This window comes from Canis aureus, chromosome 10 (assembly GCF_053574225.1).
Source record: "Canis aureus isolate CA01 chromosome 10, VMU_Caureus_v.1.0, whole genome shotgun sequence".
Classification (NCBI taxonomy): Eukaryota; Metazoa; Chordata; class Mammalia; order Carnivora; family Canidae; genus Canis; species Canis aureus.
The window spans coordinates 69573680-69598886 of record NC_135620.1 but is presented as its reverse complement, the minus strand read 5'-3'; the positions used below and the strand labels follow the sequence as shown (position 1 = coordinate 69598886).

Sequence of the window (25207 nt, the reverse complement as noted above, 5' to 3'; positions counted from 1 at the left end):
TGGCTCAGGTCATAATCCCAGGGTCCTGAGATCTGGTCCTGCATCGGGCTCCCTGCGTGGAGCCTGCTTCTCCCTCTGCCTATGTCTCTGCCTCTCTCTGTGTCTCTCATGAATAAATAAATAAAATCTTTAAAAAAAATAGAGAGGGTCAAAAAGTTTGAAAGCTGCTGCTCTAAAGTGACCCCTGGAGCCTTGGTGGGAGTGGGGAGGGTTCTACTTGAACTTTAGGCCTTGTCTAGGCAGGACACCCCGAGCTGGGGGCAGAGCAGAATGGACACTTTTGTTACTTTGAGTCATTCAACAGATTTATGGGGCACCTACCTATGTGCTGGGGTATAAGACGCTGAGAATACAGCCATGAAGAAGAAAATCTAGGGGAGCCAGGGTGGCTCAGTCAGTTAGGCATCTGCTTTTGGCTCAGGTCATGATCTTGGGGTCCTGGGATGGAGCCCCATGTTGTCATTGGGCTCCCTGCTCAACAGGAAGTCTTCTCCCTCCCCCTCTGCCCTTCCCCTCCCCCATCATGCTCCGTCTCTCCCTCTCCCCCTCTCTCCAATAAATAAAATCTTAAAAAAAAAAAGAAAGAACAAAGTCTACTGTCTCGAGGGAACAAAATAAACAGACATGCAATATAATGTCGGTAAATGAGAAGAGCTGTATGAAACACTCAAGCATACAGGTAGAGGGCTTGAGAGAGGTGCTGATCTAGAAAGAAGGTTGGAGGAGGTCTCTGGGAGGGGGAGCACTCCAACCAGATAGCCAGCGGACCCTGAGAAGGTCGGGGGAAGGAGCTTTCCTTTTTTTTTAAGATTTTATCTATTTATTCATGAGAGACATAGAGAGAGAGAGAGAGGCAGAGACACAGGCAGAGGGAGAAGCAGGCTCCACGCAGGGAGCTCGATGCGGGACTCGATCCTGGGACTCCAGGATCACACCCTGGGCCGAAGGCTGAGCCATCCAGGGATCCCCAGTGGGAAGGAGTTTTCCAAACAGAGGGACAGGCAAGGGCAAAATTTCTTTTTCTGCCGTGAACTCTGCTCCCCGCCTCACCAAAGAACCACGCACAATTCATATTCTGAAAAGGTGCTACAAATATATCTGCAGATCCGCACACGTGATAGAAGATCCGTTAACCCCAGCGGTACGACATGGTAGGAACGTGCAGAGGTGGCTTTTAGGCAGCAGGCCTGAGCAGTGTAAACCTGAGTAAGACAGGAGGGTCCCACAGTGGCCACCGGCTGAGGGCAGACAGGCTCACTAAGCGACCGCCTCCAAAGACCCACAGGCCCTCGCTGACCAATGGGCCACTTACAACAGGGCCCAGGTACCAAAGAATGAAAATTTCATACATTCCCCAAACCTCCTCACTCCCCCGTAAGGAAGGCCCCCCACTGCCTCCTGGCACACAGTCTGTCCTCTGCTGTCCTGCCTGCGGCTCCTTTGCAGTGTATTCAAAAAACTTCCATCTCCTTTGCTTTCCCTTGAGTGAATTCCTTCACCACCCAGCCTCCACCCATCAGTCAGTCGCCCCACAGAACAGTTACTTTTTTTAAAAAAGATTTTATTATTTATTCATGAGAGACGCACAGAGAGAGGCAGAGACACAGGCAGAGGGAGAAGCAGGCTCCCTGCAGGGAGCCCAATGTGGGACTCGATCCCAAGACCTTGGGATCACGCCCTGGGCCGAAGGCAGACGCTCAACCACTGAGCCACCCAGGCACCCCCACAGAACAGTTTTTAAAATTTATTTGTGAGAGACACACAGAGAGAGAGACAGAGACACAGGCAGAGGGAGAAACACCTGCAGGGAGCCCGATGCCAGGACCCTGGGATCATGACCTGAGCCAAAGGCAGACACTCAACCACTGAGACACCTAGGTGCCCCCCCCCCCACTTTTTAACCTTTTTTTGTAGTGAATGTTTGGGAAAGTCTGTTGGAAAGGACTGTACTCCCCATCAGGCCTGCTCTTCAACCGCAGACCCAGCCCAGTCTGGCAGGAGGCCCTGACCTATCCCTGATCCCACCTCACCCTGTCCCCGTGCTTCCTTCCTCTTCAGACCCTGCTATGGTGTCAGGCCTGGAAGTCATCTGACCAGGGCTTGCACGGTTTCTTATAAGGAGTAGCAAGAAGATTATCAACCCTGTGGCTTCTTTTCTGTGTGACATTTTTTGTTTCTGTTTTTGTTTTTTTTAATCTTTATTTATTCCAGAGAAAGAGAAAGCGAGAGGATGAGCAGAAAGAAGAGGCCGAGGGAGAAGCAGGCTCCCCGCTGGGCAGAGAGCCCTACAATGCAGCACCCTTTTGTGTGACTTTTTATAGCAGAAACAGCTTCAACTGTCACCTTTAGGAGGCGCTTGGCAACTGTCCAGTGCAGACAAACTTAGATGGCAGGGTTCCCATGTGATGAAGTCCAGGCCCCCAAGGAGAGAGTCCTCTCTGCTTGGGCCTGACCAGTCTGGACCGCATGAGATTAGTCTCCAGGGGGCTTTTAGGACCAGCCCTTCTCACAAGAGGGACAATATCAAACTGGGCAGGTCCAGGAGAGAATAACCAGCAACCACCTCAGGCAGTAAAGAGCCAAGGATTAAGATCATACAAGGCAGGGTGGGAAGTATTGGTAATGTTAGGCTGCGGGAATGAAAAGTGAGGGGGTCAGAGGGGTACGTGAAGTTATGCTGATTACATCCGTAGCATTCTACTTGTGTCTTGATTGTCCATGACTACCATCCTCTTTTGGTCTTTATTCAAAAATATTCCTTGTGGGGCACCTGGCTGGCTTAGTTGGTAGAGCATGCAACTCTTGATCTTGGGGTTGTGAGTTGGAGCTCCATACTGGGTGTAGAGATTACTTTAAAAAAAAAAATCTTGAGAAGATATATTCAATGAGCACCTACCATGTGCTAGGCCTGTGCTGTCCAATACCATGGTCTCTAGCCACAGGTGGTTACTTAAGTTGCCTTAAAATTAAATACAATTTAGGGGCACCTGAGTGGCTCAGTCAGTTAAGTGTCTGACTTTGGCTCAGGTCATGATCTCAGGGTCCTGGGATCTAGCCCTTCATGGGGTTCCCTGCTCAGTGAGGAGTCTGCTTCTCCCTCTTCCTCTGCCCTTCCCCTCACTTGTGCTGTCTCTCTCTCTCAAATGCATAGATAAAATCTTTTTAAAAAACTCAATACAGGGCAGCCCCGGTGGCGCAGCGGTTTAGCGCCACCTGCAGCCCAGGGTGTGATCCTGGAGACCCGGGATCGAGTCCCACGTCAGGCTTCCTGCATGGAGCCTGCTTCTCCCTCTGCCTGTGTCTCTGCCTCTCTCTCGCTCTCTCAGAATAAATAAATAAATAAATCTTTAAAAAAATAAATAAAAACTCAATACAATTTAAAATTCAGTTCTTCAACTACACTAGTCACCCTTCAGGTGCTCAGTAGTCACGTGTGACTTGGGCCCAGCATATCGGACAGTGCAGGCAGCGGAAAGTTCTATGCAGTGCTGTGCTAGACCTTGTATTAGCAACAATAAATACAGGTGTAAATAAAACTCTGTCACTGCCCTTACGGAGCTCAGAATTAAGTGAGAGAAACTAGTCAATGGACAATCACACTGTGTTAGGGAAAGTGTGGGGGCCTTAGAAGCCCAAAGGAAGGGTAGCTAACTCGATCTGGAGAAAGAGAGGAATGGTTAGAGAAGACTTGAGGGTAGAGACGGAGACGGTCTCTAAGCTGAGGATAAATAGCCAGCCAGACAGGTGAGGGGATGTAGGGGAGACACCCTGGGCAGAGGGAACACCGTGTATGAGGTTTCAAAGTCAACAGCAGGGTGAGCCAAGAAGCTGCAAGTAGTTTAGACCATTGAAACCCACAGTGTGGGTGCCAGAGGTGGAAGACGAGGCTAAAGAGATACAGACCAAGCCTTACTGACTTAGGGAAGGAATTTGGACTTCACCCTGAATATCGATTATCTGTTGTCTATCACAAACCACCTCCAAATTTAGTGGCTTTAAAATGACAACTTTATTTGCTCACAATTCTGTGGGTTGGCAAATTGGGCTGGGTTCATGTGGGCTCTTCTTTGGAGGATTACTCGTGTGTTTATAGTCATCTGATGGCTCATTTAGGACTGGATGGTCTAAGACATTCTCACTAGTGTGGCTGCCATGCAATGCTAGCTAATGGATGGGCCATGTGTCTTAGACTAGACTGGGCTTCTTCCTATGGTGGCAGTGTTCCAAGAAGATGAAAGCAGAGACTACAAAGCTCGTTGAGGCTTTAACTCAGAAGTAGCACAATGTCACTTCCACCACTTTCTCTGGGTCAAAATAAGTTTTAGACCAGCCCTGATGAGAGAAGCTACAGAGAATTTGTGGCCATTTGTAATTTCTCACACTCTGGCATGATGTTGGCCTGAACCAAGGTGGTGGGTCGAGGGAAGTGGACAGATTTTTTTTTTTTTAAAGGATATATCAGGGGCAGAAATAAGAAGTCTTGGGGTTTGTTCTGGAACTAGGAAGAGAGAGTGAAGTTACAAATGACTCCAAGATCCTTGACGTGGGTGATTGGTGAATGGTAGTGCCCAGCATTCAGAGGGAAAAGAGGAAGAACAGGTTTGGGAGTGGGGGGGAGATGATGTTTTCAATATGAGTCACAGCCAGGTGGAGATGGATAGAAAGCAGGTAGATATGCAGGTGTAGGGAAACGTCTGGCTAGAGATACCAGTTTGGGAGTCTCGGGTGCCTTAAACCTAAAGTATCTTCCAGAAGACCTGCATCCTCAGACCTGGGAAATCTTGAGGGCAGGGATTAGGTAAATCAACTCCGTAGCTGCATTCAGCCTAACCAGTGTCTCAGGGCAAAACTGTCAGTCTTTGCTGGTTGAAGGCTCCCAGGTTGTTGTGGACAAAAGAGATTAAGGTTACAGGGAGAGCCCTCAGCTCTGGACTAAGATCAGTGTTGGTACGGGGGTAGATCCCAGCTTCTGTTGGGAACAACAGGACACTGACTCAGAAAGTCATGAATAAGTGCATCATCACGGAGGGAGGTCTACAGGGGCTAGAGGAACCCTCATCAAGAATGTTGTGGAGGTGGGGCACCTGGGTGGTTCAGTGGCAGAGCATCTGCCTTTGGCTCAGGTTGTCATCCTGAGGTCCTGGGATTGATTCCCACATCAGGCTCTCCACAGGGAGTCTGCTGCTCCTTCTGCCTATGTCTCTGTCTCTCTCTTTCTCTCATGAATAGGTAAATAAAATCCTTAAAAAAAGGAATGCTGTGGAGGGTATTGCCTCTTCCAGTTGGAAGACAGACACATAAATAAAATCTTAAAAAAAAAGAAAAAATGGCGCAGTGGTTGAGCATCTGTCTTTAGCTCAGGGCGTGATCCTGGAGTCCCCGGATTGGGTCCCACGTCGGGCTCCCTGCGTGGAGCCTGCTTCTCCCTCTGCCTGTGTCTCTGCCTCTCTCTCTCTCTCTCTCTCTGTGTCTCTCATGAATACATAAATAAAATCTTTAAAAAAAAAAAAAAAGAAGACAGACCCAATGGCCAGTCCTAATATACTGCGAAGCGAATTTCCTCTTACCACCCCTACACCTGTTCCCACAGGCACCTAACTTTGGGAAGCTCCCCAAGTCTTCACTGAAGGCAGTTCTGCTGGAAGATCAGCACCACAGCAGGGCCCTAGGAGGTGCAAGAGAAATGTTGGCTAGCATCCCATTCATTCATGCATTCATTCACTCATGCATTCATTCATTCATTCATTCGACATTCCACAAGCCCTTACTCTACACCAAACCCCGTGCCCTAGGAATACAGAAATGGGTCGACTCGAGTCTGGAAGCAATGCACCTGCCGCTGCTGTTAGTTCCTGCCACTGTCTTCCCTCTGCACCTCACGAAGGATACTGAGGGGTCTTTGCTGCGGTGCTGGGCTGTGAGGTCTCGGTGCAAGAGAGAATGAAAGGCATAGGAGTGTGGGGGACCTGCAGAAGGGCCCAAGGGAGGCACCGCGGGCGGAACCACAGGAGGCTCTGCAGAAATACACCCCCACCTCCCCCTGCGCCAATATTTATTTATTTATTTATTTATTTATTTATTTATTTATTTATTTATTTATTTATTTATTTATTTATAATCCTTATTTAAAAGATGACAATTCAGGGACGCCCGGGTGGCCCAGCGGTTAAGCGCCCGCCCTCAGCCCAGGGCGTGACCCTGGAGACCTGGGATCGAGTCCCACGTCGGGCTCCCTGCATGGAGCCTGCTTCTCCCTCTGCTTCTCTCTCTCCCTGTGTCTCTCTTGAATAAATAAATAAAACCTTTAAACAGTAAATAAATGAGGATTTTTCATTCCTCGGCTACCGTTCCGGCGGCCCCGCCCCTCTCGCAGGCGATGGACCCGCCGGCCTGGAGCCTCAGCGGCCGGCGAGCGGAACTGCGGTTCCGGGGAGAGCGAGCGCCCGGAGGCTTTTCGCGGGGACCCCCGCCCTAGCGACGCGCGCCGCGTTGCTAGGGGCGGAGACGCGGGAGGCTGTGCCGCGTGGTGGCGGCGGACGCCTCGCACTCGGCGCCCCCCGGGCCTCGGCTCCCGGCCCCGCCAGCCCGCCGGTGGGTATGGAGCGCGAGGAGGGCGGCGGGGAGGGGCGGGGGGAGCCCTCGCGCCCCGCAGGCTGCAGCCGCCCGCCTGCTGAAAGCGGGGAGCTCGAGGGCCGGCCCTGGGCTGGGAGGTGCCGCAGCGCCCCCCCCCCCCCATCTTGGGGGATGAACCACGCAGCCCCCCCTACCCACCCACCCCCACCCTCCCCATAAGCTTTGACAGTCCGCGTGGGTAGACCTGAGAGACTGGAAGGGAACACTGGACACAGGTTGTCCCCTAAACTTGGGGCAACCTTAGTGGAAATTCTGGCCTAATGCTGGCTCCCTGTGAGACTCTGGGCCTCAGTTTCCCCCTCTGTACCACGAGGGTGTCGAATCAGGCCATCTTCCCGTGGTTCCACGGCGGCTTTGTTTGTATTTGTTTAGGGTTTGATGCCCTGTGCGCGCCCCGCCCCCCAAGGAGATCTGGGGAGAGGGAGGGAGATGGGACATCAGCATTTACCTGAGCAGTGGACCGGGAGTCAGGGAAGTCAGGGCAGGTACCCCGGCTCTGCCTCTGCCTCGTGTGACCTTTAGCAAGTCTCCACCTTCTGCTGAGTCGCACTTTCTCCGTGGAAATGACAATTGGGTATCTGCTGCAGTGTAACGAGGAGGCTGCACTGGAGACTTAAAAGAGAATTGTCTGCCTTAGGTTTAGAGTGACCTCTTGGTATCTTAAGGTCCGCGGAAACCAAATTGAGGCAGAAATGGGTCCTGGGATTCAGATTTAAGCCTAGTTTCATCTGGAACCAACAAGGATGTCCAGAGCCATAACTGGGTTTATGGCTTTTCCTAGTCCTCTCCAGCCTTTCCTGAACCTGAAATTTGGGACAGAGCCCCGGGAACTGTTCCCTGAATGATTTGTTGTTGGGCAATTTTGAAGGACCCTTATGTGGTTGGGTCCTTAAAAGCTTCTTGCAGGGCGCCTGGCTGGCTCAGTCAGCAGAGCGTGTGACTCCTGAGCTCAGGGTAGCTTGAGTTCAAGCTGGCCGTTGGGCATGCAGCCTACGTTATTTTTTAAATTTTTATGTGTTAAAGATTTATTTATTTGAGAGAAAGAGTGTGAGCGAAGAGGGTGGAGAAGCAAAGGAGAGAGACAAGCGGACCCCACGCAGAGCCCAATCCCAGGGGCTGGATTTGGTCCTGATCTCAGGACTCTGAGATCATGATCTTAGCCAAAACCAGAAGTCAGACACTGAACTGACTGAGCCACCCAGGTGCCCCTGGAGCCGACTTAAAAAAGAAAAAAAAAAAAAAAAAAGGCTGCTTGCTAAACAACTCTTCACCTTAGTATGCCATTCATTCATTCATTCCACAGATATTTGCCTTGCATCCATTCTCCCAGGCCGTGCTTAAAGCTCAGATACAAAAATGAGCACGATGCTTTCCCTCTTCTCAAGTGTATTGGATGTTCACAGTATAAACAGTGGAAGATAACTGAATAGTGTTTTTGCTTCTTTGATTAGTCTACTTATAATAAATCACAACTACACGGACATTATTGAAGTATGTATACTCTGCTGTTGAGATTTTATTTTTTTTTATTTTTTAATTTTATTTTATTTATTTTTTTAAATTTTTTATTTATTTATTGATAGTCACACAGAGAGAGAGAGAGGCGCAGAGACACAGGCAGAGGGAGAAGCAGGCTCCATGCACTGGGAGCCCGATGTGGGATTCGATCCCGGGTCTCCAGGATCGCGCCCTGGGCCAAAGGCAGGCGCCAAACCGCTGCACCACCCAGGGATCCCTGTTGAGATTTTAAATTGCCTTGGTATATAATACAGAACTTAAAGAATTCTTAGCCTTAATATGATCAATCACTCTGGCCAAGAGACATAACTGGCTTAGGTTTAATATCCTTCAGACTCATATACCCATTTATATATATTCTCTTTGTATATTTGTTACATATGTTTAACATGTGTGTATTAACAGTAGCATTAATGGTGTAAGTTGGCAGAAATTGCTCCTTTCAGTTGCTGTTCTTGTTAATCTAGCCATCATGCCAGTAGCCAGGTTCACATCATGCCAGTAGCCAGGATCAAGAGGGGGCTTTCTACGCACTAGCTTTTATAGAGATGCAGTGTAATGTGCTGACCCAGCACAAGAGCTCTGGAGTCAGACTGCCTGCATTCAGGTTTCAGCTCTGCCACTTATTTGCAACTTGTCTGTAAAGTTGCAGGTTGTCTAACATCTCTGCACCCCACTTTTCTCATCTTCAAAAGAAGATAGTAACAGCATCTAGCTCAGAGGCTTGTGGAATACATCAGAAGAGTTAAAGAATATAAAGCATTTAAAATAGTCCTTGGCACATCATAGTGCTGTCTTTAATCTTTTTGTTTGTTTGTTTTATGATTTAATTAATTAATTAATTTGAGAGAGAGATCATGGGGTGGGGGGAAGGGTAGCAGGAGCAGCAGACTCCCTTTTTAGCAGAGAGCCTGACGTGGGGTTCAATCCCAGGACCCCAGGATCATGACCTGAGCTGAAGGCAGACGCTTAACTAACTGAGCCACCCAGGCGCCTACCATCTTTGATCTTTACAGAAACCCAGTGAAGATATTCCATCTTACATATAGGAAACAGATTCCAAGAGGCTCAGCAGTTTGCCCAAGACCGCAGGGAACTGTAAGTCAGATCTGAGTCTGTCCAATTCCCGTGCTGATGCCCTGAATCAAATGTTATCTCGGACTCTTCTGTGTTGCTCTGCATTTTTAGAATAAGCTACACTGTTAATTGGTAGGGTTTATTTATTCGAGTTCTTAAAATAGAGCTGTTAAAATGCAATAAAACCCCACGTCAAGAGAGCTATCTAGTTAGAGTTTTGAGCAGATAATGTTCCTGCCCTGATTCTTTAGATCTTTAGATAAAGGGTTTATATTGTGATGATTTTGAAAAGCTCTTCCATCTCAAATTCTATGATTCATTCTTACTAAAGTATTATTTTAAACAGGAGAAACTGCCTTTCTCATGGCAACAGTGGCAGTCAGCTCTGGAAATTTTTGAACAGAAGTACTATAAGAAAAATAAGTGTTTAATGATGTACTTAAATATTTAAATATCTCCTTCTTTGGGGGTGCCTGTCTGGCTCAGTCAGTAGAGCATAAGACTCTTGACCTCAGGGTTGTAAATTCAAGCCCCACGTTGGGTGTAGAGTTTACTTAAATAAATGCAAATTAAAAATAGTTGTATAGGGATGCCTGAGTGGCTCAGAGGTTGAACGTCTGCGTTTCACTCAGGGCATGATCCTGGGATCCAGGATCGAATCCCACATCGGGCTCCCTGCATGGAGCCTGCTTCTCCCTCTGCCTGTGTCTCTTCCTCTCTCTCTGTGTCTCTTGCGAATAAATAAATAAAATCTTTTAAAAAATTATAAAAAATAGTTGTATAATTAACATTATGGTACACTTCCCTAATTGTTGGAAATATGCCAGTTATAAGATATTGGAATTTTGGAACGTATCTCTTTGTGAGGGAAAGCTATACTCAACAATCTCTTTAATTAAACAAGGTCTTTATTTACCTTGTGAATCTCCTTTCAGTGCAAGCATATGCTTAGAGAGAGATTAATTTAAGCATCTTTTCAGTAATTACAGAGATTAGGAAGTGGCTGCCTGAACTGTTTCCCAAAGGATAAACATTACAAAGCACTGAACACGGCAGCTCACCAAGAAAATCCTATTGGTTTGGGGGTAAGTAATTCTAAAAGTTATCTTTTGCTTAGAATGTCCTGTGAGTGCTCTTCACATGGAAAATACGGCTCCCTGCAGTAGAGCTAAGAGTCCCATCAGTTTGAAGCAAGGCCAATCCGTTTATAGCACCTGCTCTGTTTGGTGACCTAGATCTGTGGACAGCCTCTATCCTTAAATTGATGGTAAGGTTGAAATGGGCTATGCTGGCAGATGGGAAGCCCCTCACCCTCTCCCTGTCTACAAGCGATACACCATCGCAAGATTTTTAAAAATTATCCTGGCGTATTTTCTGTCAGCATATCGTGTGCTTAGTATAGAGAATCCTAGACTGTCTGAACAGGAAGGGACCTTTGGTTCCCACTTCTTAGCAAGAAATGATGTTGCCAGAGTGTGTGAGCCACTAGAGGAACAGCGATGAACATGACCAAGTCCTTCCTCTTGTGGAGCACAGTCTACTAAAAATGATCTAATGTGCTGTCCTCGTTTATAGATGGGGCAGCTGAGGTGCAGAGCAGGGGACGGAGGAGCCCAAGGACACACAGCGGGATGAGGCAGCCTTGGGGCTGGTGCCCAGGGCTCCTGGTGCCACACACGGTGTTCTTTCCACCGCACTGTGCTTCCTTGCAGTCACCTATCTTGTCCGGAGGTCAACTCTGGCAGCTTCTCAAAGTGTAGGCTGCAGTTCTGGAACACGGTTTTTTAATGGTTACGATCGAGAATACTTGGTGAATTTTAACTTGCTGTTCTTCCTGTAGACCATTCTTCCAAGAGCTGGGCTGGTCATGCCTGTAAGAAACTCATCTCTTAAAAAAAAAAAAAGAAAAAAGAAAAAGAAACTCATCTCTTATGGGCACCCGGGTGGCTCAGTCGGTTGAGCATCAGACTCTTGATTTGGGCTCAGGTCACAATGGCAGCATCTGGCCCCATGCTGGGTGTGGAGCCTACTTAGGGGTCTCTCTCTCCCTCTCCCTCTGCGTGCCCCCCCACCCACGTAATAATTTAGATACTCAACTCCTAGACTTTAAGCAGAGTCTCCAAAAGATGGGAACTCGGTACTCCCACCCTCCCTTTACTTCTCTCTATCCTCTGGCTTCTCAGAATAGCTAGTTGCAGAGGACATGAGTGACCCAGAGTAGCTGAGATTAGCCCCTACCTCGTCAGATACGTTCAGTCCCAGCAGATATCCTCCTGGCCATGTCTTCCTGTCACTTTCTTCGTATTTCACCAGCCACCAGAATAGGAGCTGCACAAATCAGGTGCTTAGGAGGTGTTTTCTGACTGAACATATGGATTAGCATCTTTGAATGTCTAATTCATTCTCTCTTAGTTCTAGCCTTGCCAGTTGTTGAGGACAATGCAAGTACATCTAAAAAACACTTAGTAATTCTATTTCTTGTAATATGTCATCCATTGTTGGCATTATTTAAGTTCTAGGCCAGTGGTTCATAAACTTTTTGGTCTCAAGACTTCCTTTTACTGGGGAGGGGGTGCCTGGGTGACTCAGTGAGTCAAGCCTCCGACTCTTGGTTTCAGCTCAGGTCATGATCTCATGAGCTGTGGGATCCAGCGCCGCTGTGTCAGGCTCCATGCTCAGTAGGGAGTTTGCTTGAAAGATCTTCTCCCTCTGCCTCTCCCCTGCTCTCTCTCTCTCTCTGTCTCTCTCTAAAAATAAATAAATCTTTTGAGAAAAATTATTGGGGATCTTAAAGAGCTTTTGTTTATGTAGGTCATAGATTGGGTTCTACTCTGCCACCTATTGACATTTAACACAGATTTTTATGGGAGCAGCCTGGGTGGCTCAGCAGTTTGGCGCCGCCTTGGCCCGGGGCCTGATCCTGGAGAGCTAGGATCGAGTCCCACGTCCGGCTCCCTGCATGTAGCCTGCTTCTCACTCTGCCTGTGTCTCTGCCTCTCTCTCTCTGTCTCTCGTGAATAAATAAATAAAATCTTAAAAAAAAAAACCCCACAGATATTTAAAAAATATTTACTTATTCATGTTAATAATAATAGACTTATTATATAGGTTAGCATAAAATAATTTTATGAAAAATGTGTTTTCCAAAATGCACAAAAAATTTGGTTGGAGAGACTGGTATTGTTTTACATTTTTGCAGTTCTTGTTCATATTTGGTTTCAACATAAGGCAGTTGGATTCTCTCTTTTTAAAGATTTTATTTATTTATTCATGAAAGACAGAGAGAAAGGCAGAGACACAGGCAGAGGGAGAAGCAGGCTCCACGCAGGGAGCCTGATGTGGGACTCGATCCTGGGACTCCAGGATCACGCCCTGGGCCTAAGGCAGGTACTAAACCACTGAGCCACCCAGGGATTCCAGGCAGTTGGATTCTCATGTCAGCTTCTGCATTCAGCCTATTGGCAATATGTTGTTGGGGTTGTAGTGTAAGAAGAAAATCAGACCTCACACAGAGTTGTAGTTGGAGGAAGGAGGACCATACGGACTCCTTGAAAGGGCCTCAGGAATCCCCACCGGCCCTCAGACCAGTCTAGGTCATTACCTGTGTTGTCTCATGTTGTGTCATCAACTCTCACATCTCATTCTTTTTTTTTTTCTTTTTAAAGTAGGCTCCATGCCCAACTTGGGGTTTGAACTCATGACCCTGAGATCAAGAGTTGCATACTCTCCCGACTGAGCCAGCCAGGTGCCCCTCATATCTCATTCTTACTACAGAATAACCTGGCACACTGGTTTAAAGAAGTGTCACATGAAATCATTTAAAAACAAACCAGCAAGCTATGACCTTTTAGAATAACTTAGGTTCTTTTCAAGAAGCATCACTGGTGAAAATTATCTTTTATTTTCAAATACACATTCCTAGTATTTATTGTGGCACAATTACGTATAGTATAAAATGTATTGTTATTTAGTACAGGGACAGTGTTACACAACGATCACCACTGTCTAGTTCCAGAATATTTACATGATCCAGGGGGATCCCTGGGTGGCTCAATGGTTTAGCGCCTGCCTTCATCCTAGGGCGTGATCCTGGGGTCCTCTGATCGAGTCCTGCATCGGGCTCCCCGCAGGGAGCCTGCTTCTCCCTCTGCCTGTGTCTCCGCTTCTCTCTGTGTCTCTCATGAATACATAAATAAAATATTTTTTAAAAAGCAACAAAACATTTTCATGATCCAAAAAGGAAACTCTGTTCCCTCATCACCCCAGCCCTTGGCAAGCACTAATCTGCTCTCTGTCCATATAGATTCTGACTGGGAGTATTTCATACCAATGGTCTCATAGAATACGTGGCGTTTTGTGTCTAGCTTCTTTTGCTTAGTTTGATGTTTTCGGGGTTCATCCATCTTATAGTATGCTTCATTATGTTATTTATTTTTATGGCTAATATTCATTGTATAGACATACCACATTTTGTTTTTCCACTCATCCACTGATGGCCATTTAGGGTGTTTCCCCCTCTTGGCAATTGTGAAGAGTGCAGCCACAAACATTCATGTATAATTTTTTTGTGCAAACACCTGCTTTCAATTCTTCTGGGTGTCTTCTCAGGAGTGGAATTCTTGAACATATGGTAATTCCACATTTAACTTGTTGAGAAACCTCTTTGTATTTTTAAAATTCGTTTTGTCTTTGTTTTTCCTGATCTGATTATGCTTTATGGGTGGAGGGGGGTTGTGCATTCCCAGGGCATAAGAGGAGGCAGGGGAAAGAGGAAAAGCAAACAAGTACAATAAATTAGTCTTTTAAAAAAATAAGGCTTCATTTTACATAACCACACTAACAAAATGAACAGTATGTATTCTTTTTACTAAGCAGGGAACACAGCTTCCAGTAGCTACAAGGGATGCTGCTGCTCGGGTGCCATCTGAAACGAGCTCCTCACAAGGTTTTGTGTAGCTTCTGTGCAGGGATGGGGAAGCTGCAAAGCAAACTCAAACACAGCACTTATAAATACAGGTATGGCAATCCTGCATTGGGATCCCAATTTTGTCATGTTGCATTAAAATTCTCCACTAAAGAAAGAGAAGGCCCAGAGCGATTATTGATGACCTTCCCCGAACAGGCAGTTTTCCCCTTTATTGGATTCCAATCCTTCAGGCATTCCGAGCAGACTCGGCATTAATAATCCCATTTCTGGCAATGGCCGTGGGTCTCCCTTCTGCACTTCTTTTCCAGATTTCTCCTCAGGCTGGCCTCTCCTGTGGGCCATCTCATCTTCCCCTTGCCCCCCCCGCCCCCGTACTCTGTACCAGTGGGCCTCTCATTTGCCATCCTCTCTTTAGCAGGCCCGACGAAATTATAGAAGAGAGAACTCAAACTAAAGCCTGTCTGGAGTATAGCCCAGCCCACGTGGATACGGTTTCGGTCGTTGCTGCCCTGAACTCAGACCTGTGTGTCTCTGGAGGAAGAGATAAGGTGGGGTTTGTGGTGCTTTCCAGGGAACCAGCTTACTGTGGCCAAGGGAAGGTATTTGAGAAGGAAGCGCTGATTCTCTGGTTCTAGCAGCAGCGTCGAGTAGCGTGAAACCATAGGCTCTGTCGGTTGAGCGTCCGACTCTTGATTTTGGCTCAGGTCGTGAACTCAGGGTGATAAGACCAAGCCCTGCATCAGTGGGGACTTGGAGCCTGCTTGAGATTCTTTCCCCCTCCCCTGCTGTCCTCCCTACTGCTTGTGCGCTCTCTCTCTCTCTCTCTCTCAAATAAATATTAAATTAAAAAAAAAAAGAAAGTCCAGTCTCTTTTATCCTGCTCTTTTGCCCAAATCTCTAACTGGCATGCATCATAATTCTGCCCTTCTGTGTTCCTGTCTTTCCTCCCACTGACACTGAATCTGATTGCTTCTTCCCGTCACGTTTGCTTCCATCACAGGACTCACAGCTAGGATGGTGGTAGCAAAAATGTTGATTCTTTTAATACCTCTCATTTTCATATTTCATGGATTTTTAAAAATTTATACATTTATTTTACTTATTTGAGAGAGAGAGAGAGAGCGCAGGGGGAGGGGCAGAGGAAGAGAATCTTCAAGCAGACTCCCTGCTAAGCATGGTGCTCAATCCCACAAGCTATGAGATCATGACCTGAGCGGAAACCAAGAGTCAGAAAAGTTCAACCAGCTGAGCCATCCAGACACCCCTGTATTTCCCAGATTCAAAGAGGTTCATGTTTTGATACTTGAGCACCTCCGAAGTTAGTATGCATCTAAAAATTGAATGATAGGGGCACCTGGCTGGCTCAGTCAGTAGAATGTATGACTCCATCTCAGGGTTGTGAGTTCAAGCCCCACATTTGGTGTGGAGCCTACTTAAAATAAATTTTAAAATAAAAATAAAAACTGTTGATAAAGCATGGATATAATTTAATTGGCAGCAGTTTGTCTTAAAGTTAATATCATCTTAGATGTATGAATTTTATTTATATGATCTTCACCTGTGAGGGGTAGGTCGGGAAGGATTATCCTCTCTGTTTTACAGATTAAGAAACTGGCATTTAACCAGGTTAAGTGCTAACATGCTCCTTTCTCTCTAGCAACGAATTACAGAGACTGGGCCAGAGGATGCTAAACAGGGAGTCTCCTGTTCAGGAGATTTATGACAAAATGTTAAAGTATAGGGCCGCCCGGGTGGCTTAGAGGTTTAGCACCGCCTTCAGCCCAGGGTCTGATCCTGGGGACTGGGGATTGAGTCCCACGTCGGGCTCCTTGCATGGAACCTGCTTCTCCCTCTGCCTGTGTCTCTGCCTCTCTCTGTGTCTCTCATGAATAAATAAATAAAATATTAAAAAAATATATTAAAGTATATACCTAGAAAAAGGACAGAAAAAAAGTTTTAATGATGATTCTCTCTGGCAGATGGGATTATGGATTTTTTTTTTAATTAGAAAAAAGTGTGATGTGTTTTACAATCGTGTGAGTATACATAACACTACTGAACTGTACACCTTAAAATGATTAAGATGGTAAATTTTCTTTTTAAAGACTCATTTATTAAAGAGAAAGTGCAGGGGGAAAACTCTTATCCCACGTAGAATTCTAATTCAGCATCCATGACCAGAATCTCAGGCTGTCAGTTCCCTTTGAGGAGTGTCCTCCTGAACCCATCAGCAAGGCTCAGAGCAGTGGCCCATTGCCTTGCAGAGAGACAGAGCACCCGTCAGGAGGAAAGAAAAGAAAGTCCACATAGGGAGACAAGACTAGGGATACAACAATAAAGCCCTAACGCTTGACACAAGTCCCTTGACAGAGAGGGAGAAATTAGGTAGAGAATGAAATAAAGGCTTGTTTCAATTAAATAAAATATTTACTTAAAATATTCAGAGATTCACTTCACTGAAAATATTACAGAGATGCTAATGACTCTAATGACTCTCCGCAGACAGTTGTGGCCTATAACTGGAAGACTGGAAATGTGGTGAAAAGGTTCAAAGGACATGAGCGAGAAATCACTAAGGTAATTATCAAATGATCATTATCAGGGAGGGAACTTGGAACTGAATAAAGGAGGATTAATGGCTCTAGATGTAGGAGTGATTGGATATTCAGTCTTAAAAATAACGCAAGGGCCTCATTTGATGCCATGAGGCCCTATTCGAGGAAAAGCAGAGCAAACCATTCCCTTAGCTATTCTATTGTTACAGGCATATTAGACATGATTTTTATTTGGTCACTAAGCCCTTAATAGTTCAGGTGGTAAATAGAGAACAACTCTCCCTGCTTATCCTAATTCAACAGGGACATGTTTGGAGGCTGCCTGTGTGTTTACTGTAGGTAGAAAAATAATAAATGATACAATTTCTTTATATTTTAAATATATTATAAATAAATTATAAGTAAATAAATGATAAAATCTCTATACTCAGGAACCCCTCTTGGGGAAATTTTTAAAAAGCCAACAACAGCTAAATAAAAATTAATTTATTAAAAAAGCATTGCAGGGTAGACTGAGCTCTAGCAAAAAGGATAGAGAATGCCAGTCTCTACAACTCCCCTCCCTGAAATCACCCTAAATGAACTGAAAAGCAGAATTGAGTTGCAGACTCTGTCATAGTGAAACCAGGCAACAGCCACAACTCATGGTGCAAAGTGTGGTAGCGACACACCAGATGCAGTGCATTCCCACGGCGACGTAGAGAGAGCCTCAGGCTCTGACACCTGCAGCCCCAGGTCTGTTGCCCATTTTAAAGTCCAATCAAACAAGCACACCGGAACTTTTTTTTTCTCTTGAGCAGATAGCCTGTATTCACAAATCCAGCCAGTTCTTCAGCGCCTCTCGTGACAGGATGGTCATGATGTGGGACTTGCATGACCCCTCACAACCAAGGCAGCAGTTCTCTGGCCACGCCATGGTGGTCACTGGATTGGCTGTGAGTCCAGGTAAAGTCAAACAGATCTCTTCCTAATGCTGTCGTACTTTTTTTTTTTTTTTTAAGACCTATTTATTTATTTTGAGAGAGAGAAACTGAGTGGGTGTAAGCAGGGGGAAGAGCAGAGGCAGAGAGAGAAGCAGGCTCCCACTGAGCATGGAGCCTGACACAGGGCTCGATCTCATGACCCTCAGATCATGACCTGAGTGGAAACCAAGGGTCAGACACGCAACTAACTGAGCCACCCTGGTGTCCCCTGTTATACTTTCTGAAAAGCTCTGTGCCAGGCCCGTCTCATGGACCATGTTTCCCTTGTTTCCCCAGACTCATCACAGCTGTGCACTGGCTCTCGGGACAATACTCTGCTTCTGTGGGATGTTGGGACCGGACAGTGTGCGGAGAGAGCTTCTGTCTCCAGGAACCTGGTTAGTAACTCACACGCAGTAGAGAGTGGGACAGCAGGAGGGAGCAGGGGGCGAGGCACGCAGCCTGGGGGAGAGATGAGGAGACCTTCCGGGCAGGAGAGGCTGGGGGCCTTGCTACTGCTCACCCTGAGCTCTCTGTCAGACCCTGGCCTTTCAGGGTTTCCAGATTGGATGATCTTTTGAGGTCTTCTGCTCCAGAGAACACCTCCACTAGTTCACATTGGAATTTTAAGTGGTGTCCTCATTTGTTCCCTCAAAATGCAGCTATTCCATATCTGCTGTGCCAGGAGCAGGGTTAGCGGCCCAGGACACAGTCCACCAGAGCTCACAGCTTCTGGGCAAAGAAACAAGCATGACCTTTTTGCTCTAAGTATAATTTGCTTTATGAAGACCAGTGTTTTCTGGTAGCAGGCTGGTATATAGCCTCACAGCCTTTGAGGTCAGTCATACCTGGGTTCAAACTATGGATCCATCACTTTTAAGTAATCTCTACCCTACTGTGGGGCTTGATCTCACAACCCTGAGATCAAGAGTTACATGCTCTACTGACTGAGCCGCCAGTCACCCCAAGGTCTGTCACTTTTTAGCTGTGTTACTCCAAGAAAGGCACTTAGACTGTCAGTGTCTTCATTTATAAAGTGGGGGGAATCCTATGACCTGACATTGGTAGATGTTCCTTTAGTGGTCATTAAATATCACGCATGGTTATCTTCTCCAGTTTTTTTTTTAATTTTTATTTATTTTTTAAAGAGTTTATTTATTTATTCATGAGAGACACAGAGAGGCAGAGACACGGGCAGAGGGAGAAGCAGGCTCCATGCAGGGAGCCCGATGTGGGACTCGATCCCGGGTTTCCAGGATCACGCCCTGGGCCAAAGGCAGGTGCTAAACCGCTGAGCCACCCAGGGATCCCTCTTCTCCAGTTTTGAAGACAACCCTCCATGGCAAGGTGCGCTTGCTCTGTGCCCCCGGTATTTGTGGAGGTTGTTGGAAGAAAATCCTGTCACGTCGGGTTGTTTTGAAAACTGTTTCATGCCTGTCCAGCAGGGGGCTACAGGGATGGGGAGAAAGAACACTTCTGAACCCTGTGAGGCCTTAGAGCAGGGTTTCAGTGGTCCCACCACAGAACAGGGGGCTGCTCCCCTTAGCTGCTACTCGCCAGCAGCTCTCAGCAGCACACGTATGGGCACCTGCTACCATTGCTGCTGCCGATCCAGGGGATGTCAGTAGAGCACGACTGCTGGGTATCTACAAAACACCGACTCCCTCCAAGTCAAATGTGCTAGTCAGCATCCTTGGGAAGTGGTGGAGAGATGCTATTTAGCACAGTCTACAGGAATTACAGCAGAAGAATGACTTGGTGTGGAGAAGTTTTGAAAATTTTGCTCTTTCCAGGTCACTCACATGTGCTGGGTCCCTCAAGAACCATATATACTACAGACTTCTGAAGATAAAACCATCAGGTGGGCTTACTGAGCAGCAGTCAAGGTGTTTCTGGTGAAGGTTTGTGGTTCCCGTGCTTACATGACTCCCTTCCCTCCTCTGCTTCTCCTCCCTGCTGTGCCTTCCCAGGGCCTTCTGCCCTTTTGCCCCTCACTGAGACTGGGGTCTCTCTGACCTGGCCCCTTGGACCACCTGGGTAGAAGTCGAATGCCAGGGGGTCAGGCCAGGAAAAAGCCCTTGTCCTGAATGGTTTTGAAGCAGCTGATGTCTGACCCCCATATTCACCCCCTGTGTGAATATGTTCAGATTAACCTCAGGACCTGTCACTGGCTTGTCCCACCCTTCGGGCTGCCTGGCTCCACTTACTGCCCCTGCTCGGCTCCAGGTGTTCTCAATCACCCAGCCCTCAGATGAAGCCTTATCTGGGGAAATGGGGTTGGAATCCCCATTAGGAGAGTCATGAAGTAAATCGTTCTCGAGTAGAAAGCACAATGAGAAACTCTGGATCTCAGAAGACATTCATTCTACTTAGGAAATAGTGGGAATGAGGTAAGAGATGAAAATGAGACAAGAGGCTGAACAAAACATTCCCCCATGGACCCCATGACCCAGGTAGGCCAAGGCCTGCAAGTCTTTTGTATCTGATTCTGGAATGGCGACTTCTGCTCTGGATCATAATAACTATCTTTTTAAAAAAAAAAAATTTAAGTCACAGGCACAGAAATATCCTCTTGTCCATCGAAAGCAGTATCCCAAAGGGCCAAATTAACAAATTAACTTGTACAGTTAGGATGCTTGGTCTAAATTCTTATTAACTGGATCTCAAAATAGAAGGAACTCAGACGTCATTCAGTTTGGTTATTTCCTGGCAGCTTTTGAGTCTCCAAGGTTGATCTGGTTCATACTCCTGTTTTTAGATAAATCATGACATTCTCTCTGACCAGCCGAAGCAGCAAAGAGCTGAGGCTTATGTTAGTGGGTATTTCGGACACATTTACCACAGGCTCATTTCCTGCAGTCATGTCTTGCAGATTATGGGACAGCCGGGGGCTGCAGGTAGCTCATGTATTTCCCGCAAAGCAGCATATTCAGACCTATTGCGAGGTCAGTGAGGATGGACACAAGTGTATCTCCTGCAGCAACGGCTTTGGAGGGGAAGGCTGTGAAGCCACGGTAAGAGATTGTGGACGTCTGGGGGTCTGATGGCTGATGAGCAAATTATTTACTCTGACCTCACCTCCATACTGGGCTACATAGGCAAGCCCTACTAATGGCTCAGGCCTGTTTCAAGTGCATACTGTACGTGATTCTTTGCATTCCAGATGCATCTCTCAGGTAACTTCTATGAGCCTTGGGGCTTTCTGAATTGGTAGTGGAAAAGAGGGATGGGATGAGAGTCAAGATAGGAAGGTGCTAAACACAGAACCAGTTTGCTAACATCCCTACTCCCAGCAGAGCTGAGAAAGGGGAGGGACTATTTGAAGAGCCACATTATTTCCATTGTACATGTGGTCACAGTAAAGGAGGCTCAAGCTCTTCCGGGAAGTTTGAAGTGCCAGTGTTGGCCGATGGCCCACCCCAACCCTTACCCGTATACCTTTCCTCACAGTTAATTTTGGGTTAGATTGCATTGGCTCCTTCAAAGTACCTTGGATTCCTCATTGTAGAATATAGGTTAAAAAGGGCATCTAGTCCAAATAGAACAATTACGGCTCCCATTGTATCAAACCTTACACACTAGGTGCTGGCCTGAGCACATGACATGGAGTATCTCATTTAATCCTTACAACAGGGATCCCTGGGTGGCGCAGTGGTTTGGCGCTTGCCTTTGGCCCAGGGCGCGATCCTGGAGACCTGGGATCAAATCCCACGTCGGGCTCCCGGTGCATGGAGCCTGCTTCTCCCTCTGCCTATGTCTCTGCCTCTCTCTCTCTCTCTCTCTGTGACTATCATAAAAAAAAAAAAAAAAAAAAAAAAAAAAAAAATCCTTACAACAGCCTTGTCCGTTAGGTTCTATTATAATTGCCATTTTACAGCTGAGCAAATAGAGGCATGGCAAGTGAAATCTCTTGCACAAGACCACACCTCTGATAAGTGGTAGGTTGGGGTGTTGAATCCCAGGCTATTGATGTAGCATCTCTTTACCAAGCTAAGCATTTCTAGCAACTACAACCGACAGTGTCCTGTGATTTCCTTATTTTCCGGACCGCTCTCCTCTCTGAACATTGTTCTTTTGAATTACATGGTATCCAGGGACTTCATTATTTTTTGGACACAATTCAGTTTGCTTTCCTCCTGGAACATTCTCTAGCGGTGGTCTGATCATATCAACAAGAGTGGGATGGGTAGAACTTTCACCTCCTTTGTTGGAGAGTCTCATCATCATTTACCAAGTTTTAGCATGTAGGTAAGAAATTAGAAAGGCTGTGCCTCTGTGTACTTGTGAGAAGGTGTTCCCAACTGTGGGGTCTCCAAGGATCCACAGAGGCGAGGAGGCTGAATGTCAGGCAGCTCTTGAGCTGTTGTGTAGAAAGGCGACCTCGGGGCACCTGGGTAGCTCAGTCAGAGGAACATGTGATTCTTTCTCCTTTTTTTTTTTTTTTTTTTAAGATTTTATTTATTTACTCATGAGAGACACAGAGAGAACGAGAGGCAGAAACACAGGCAGAGGGAGAAGCAGGCTCCACGCAGGGAGCCTGATGTGGAACTCGATCCCAGGTCTACAGGATCACACCCTGGGCTGAAGGCAAGTGCTAAACCGCGGAGCCACCCAGGGATCCCCAAGCATGTGATTCTTGATCTTGGGGTCATGAGTTTGAGCCCCACCTGGGTGTAAAGATTACTTGAATGAAAAACTTAAAAAAAAAAAAAAAAAAAGTAGCCAACCTCATACTGTCCCATCATCCTGTAGGACTTGGAGCTTTCATTTCCCTAACCATGACATTAATGAGGGAGGCAGCGACCCTCCCAGTACATCCTTAACCAGGGTTGTTTAAGATAGTCGATGTTTAAAATAATCATTAGGGAGGATGGGGTAGTTTGGTGATGGGCATTGAGGGCACATGATGGGAGGAGCACTGGGTGTTACACACAACTGATAAATCATTGAACACTGCATCTGAAACTAAGTCAGGACTTTATGTTGGCTAATTGAATTTAAATTAGAAAAACAGGGACACCTGGGTGGCTCAGCGGTTGAGTGTCTGCCTTTGGCTCAGGACGTGATCCTAGGGTCGGGATTGAGTCCCACTTTGGGCTCTTTGTTGGGAGCCTACTTCTCCCTCTGTCTGTGTCTCTGCCTCTCTCTCACTCTCTCTCTATCAGGAATAAATAAGTAAAATCTTTAAAAACAAATAAATAAATTTAAAAAACAAAAAAATAATCATTGGATTGATGATTCGGTATGTGGGTGGATGGATGAAGATGAGGGGTAGCTACATAAGTGGGTAACTGGAGGGAAGAGGTGGGTCATGAGAAGGCGGGGAGGTGGAAGTCAGTGAGGGTAGCATGTATAAAGCTAGAGAGTAGGTACGTTTGAGCCAGCCGGTGTCATTACTCTACAGTTGTGGGACCTACGGCAGACACGGAACAGAATATGTGAATATAAGGGCCATTTCCAGACTGTCGCATCCTGTGTCTTTCTACCAAGAGCACTGGCCTTGATGCCTGTAATTGCTACCTCGTCACATGACTGCAAAGTGAAGATTTGGAACCAAGATACTGGAGGTAAGCAGCCTGCTGGTGGTGCTTCTCAAAGTTACATGGAGTCCTAAAAGCTTCCTTGAAACTCTTTCTTTCCATTGCTCAGCAAGTACAAAGCCACCCATGTCCTGCCACTCTCCAGGCCCGTAGTGGTTAAATGATGACAGTATGATATCGGGATTCTGCTGACCGTCTGGCTATAAGCCATCACTGCGGGAGCCCTGGTGCCATGCTGTTCAGACTGGTTCTGGAGAGCTCAAATACATTTAGCTCTTGGTAGTCTTTCTATCTGAAGTTCTTCCTCAGGTTTAAATGTGTGATGCTCAAAAACGTCTGACAAAGAGTAGAAGGATTGCCATTTTCAAATTCATTTTTAAGGTCTAAAATGAGAGTCTCAAAAAAATAAAATAAATAAATAAATAAAATGAGAGTCTCAGCTCGTGGCGGGGGTGAGGTAGTGTAAGGATGGTCTCTGCAAGACTGCCCGGTTTGACGCTGCAGCTAAGGTTTGAGATCACAGTAAGGTCATGATACGTCAAAGCACCAGAGAAAGACGCCTTGGGGAACACAGCTCCGCGGAGCCCTCAGTGAAGTGGAATGCCAGAGCCACTCCTACCGGCTGATGGTGAAATATTCAGGAATTTTTTATAAGGTCATAGTGGGAGTATTTACACCACAAAGGGTGCGAGTGCTATGAGTAAAGGTGGTTGGTTTTTTTCTTCCAGAAAGCTTCCTTACCAGCACTCCACTGGCTCCAAGCTATTTTGTCCTGGACCCTGAGTTCTGACAGACACAGGAATAGTGTGAACTTAGAGAATCGCATGGCAAATCCCTCCCACGGTTACTTTCCAGAAACTTAGCTCCCAGCAGGGGAGGATAGGGTAGCCCTATCTTTTCTCAGGGAAAAGACGTGAGATCATGTCCAGGGGCACACGAGCCGAACTTCCGTAGGGAGCACAGCCCTGCTGTATCCCCCACCTCTCCAGCTGCCCGGCACAAGAGTGGTGGGAGGTGGAGAGCGCCTGTCCCAAGAGTCCACGCTCCTAAACCTGAGACCAGGGACAGCAAGGTCTGAGAGTGCTGCCCGGCCCACCAGGTGTGCACCTGTAGATCTTAGAAGAGCAGCTTCCGAGACGGGGGCAGAGGGGACACTGGGACAGCTGGAGGCCCCCAGACTGCCCTGCAGGTCCCAGTTTCCTCTGTGTTGAAGGGAGCAAGGCCCCAGCAGCTGGAGAACAGCACCCCTGTCTGTTTGCTCCGCCCCAGCCCCTGCTCTGTACTCTGGGCGGGCGGTCAGGGAGGGCGCCAGGCCAGGCCCCGACTGGATGTGCCTCTCAGTGATACACACCTGGTTTGGGCCACGTGCTGTTCTCTGGAGTTGAAGCCTTGCGGCTGGCCCACGTCTGCCTTCCCCCGGTGCGCAGCCCTCTGGAGCACGGGTGCTGCTCCTGCCGGGGTTCGAGGCGGAGGGCACGCTTTACTGACGCGGTTCCTCACAGAGACCTCGCGCGCCCCGACGCCCCGACGCCGCGTGCTCGGCCTGAGCCGCCGGTTCTCTCTTCCTCCCCCAGCCTGCCTGTTCACCCTGTCCCTGGATGGATCAGGACCTCTGACCTCCCTGGCTGTTGGCGACACCGTCTCCTTGCTGTGTGCAAGTTTCAGCAGAGGAATTCACCTACTCCGAGTGGAGCGGGACCCCGGGCTGCAACTGCGGGAAGTGGCGGCCTTCTGAGGCCCAGAGACACTGGTCAATAGCAAACCGTGGCCCGTCCTTCCTCTGTGTGGCTTTGTTTTTCCCCGTGATCTTGCGGGGAGGGCGACGTGGGTCCTGGATCCTCTGCATAGGTTCACTTGGCAGGTGCATCAGGGCTTGAAGGCCAGGTGCAGTTGAGAAACGTGGGCCAAGCGTAAGGTTCCCCATCTCGGTGCAAACCACAAGCAGTTTGCAGGAACCTTTGGGACCGCTCTTTACAAAGTTCGTGGCTCCAAACG

The 25207-nt window shown here is 47.2% G+C and overlaps 1 protein-coding gene across 9 annotated transcripts; it reads left to right on the top strand.

Moving 5' to 3' along the window:
* The first annotated feature begins 6459 nt into the window (after window positions 1-6459).
* WDR31 (WD repeat domain 31) lies at window positions 6460-24986 on the top strand. Of its 9 annotated transcripts, none has more exons than XM_077912979.1 (12): window positions 6506-6591; window positions 7937-8124; window positions 10209-10313; window positions 14101-14244; window positions 14571-14703; window positions 16658-16732; window positions 17511-17655; window positions 17970-18070; window positions 19466-19533; window positions 20545-20686; window positions 23077-23239; window positions 24787-24986. In XM_077912979.1, the coding sequence occupies exons 4-12, from the start codon at window positions 14132-14134 to the stop codon at window positions 24945-24947; spliced, it is 1101 nt and encodes a 366-aa protein (XP_077769105.1). In that variant the 5' UTR covers window positions 6506-6591; window positions 7937-8124; window positions 10209-10313; window positions 14101-14131; the 3' UTR covers window positions 24948-24986. The 9 variants fall into 9 exon arrangements, with proteins under 9 accessions (XP_077769110.1, XP_077769101.1, XP_077769104.1 ...); XM_077912976.1 differs by having other exon boundaries at window positions 6507-6591; window positions 14104-14244; XM_077912984.1 differs by lacking the exon at window positions 7937-8124 and having other exon boundaries at window positions 6460-6591; window positions 14104-14244; window positions 14574-14703.
* Window positions 24987-25207: the final 221 nt, after the last annotated feature.

Bases quoted from the DNA above. Each gene is read 5' to 3' on its own strand.
- WDR31 (XM_077912975.1), top strand. From the start codon at position 14,132: ATGCTGCTGCTCGGGTGCCATCTGAAACGAGCTCCTCACAAGGTTTTG. The intron at 18,071-19,465 runs GTTAGTAACTCA...TGCTCTTTCCAG, and splicing joins CTTCTGTCTCCAGGAACCTG to GTCACTCACATGTGCTGGGT. The intron at 23,240-24,786 runs GTAAGCAGCCTG...TTCCTCCCCCAG, and splicing joins TTGGAACCAAGATACTGGAG to CCTGCCTGTTCACCCTGTCC.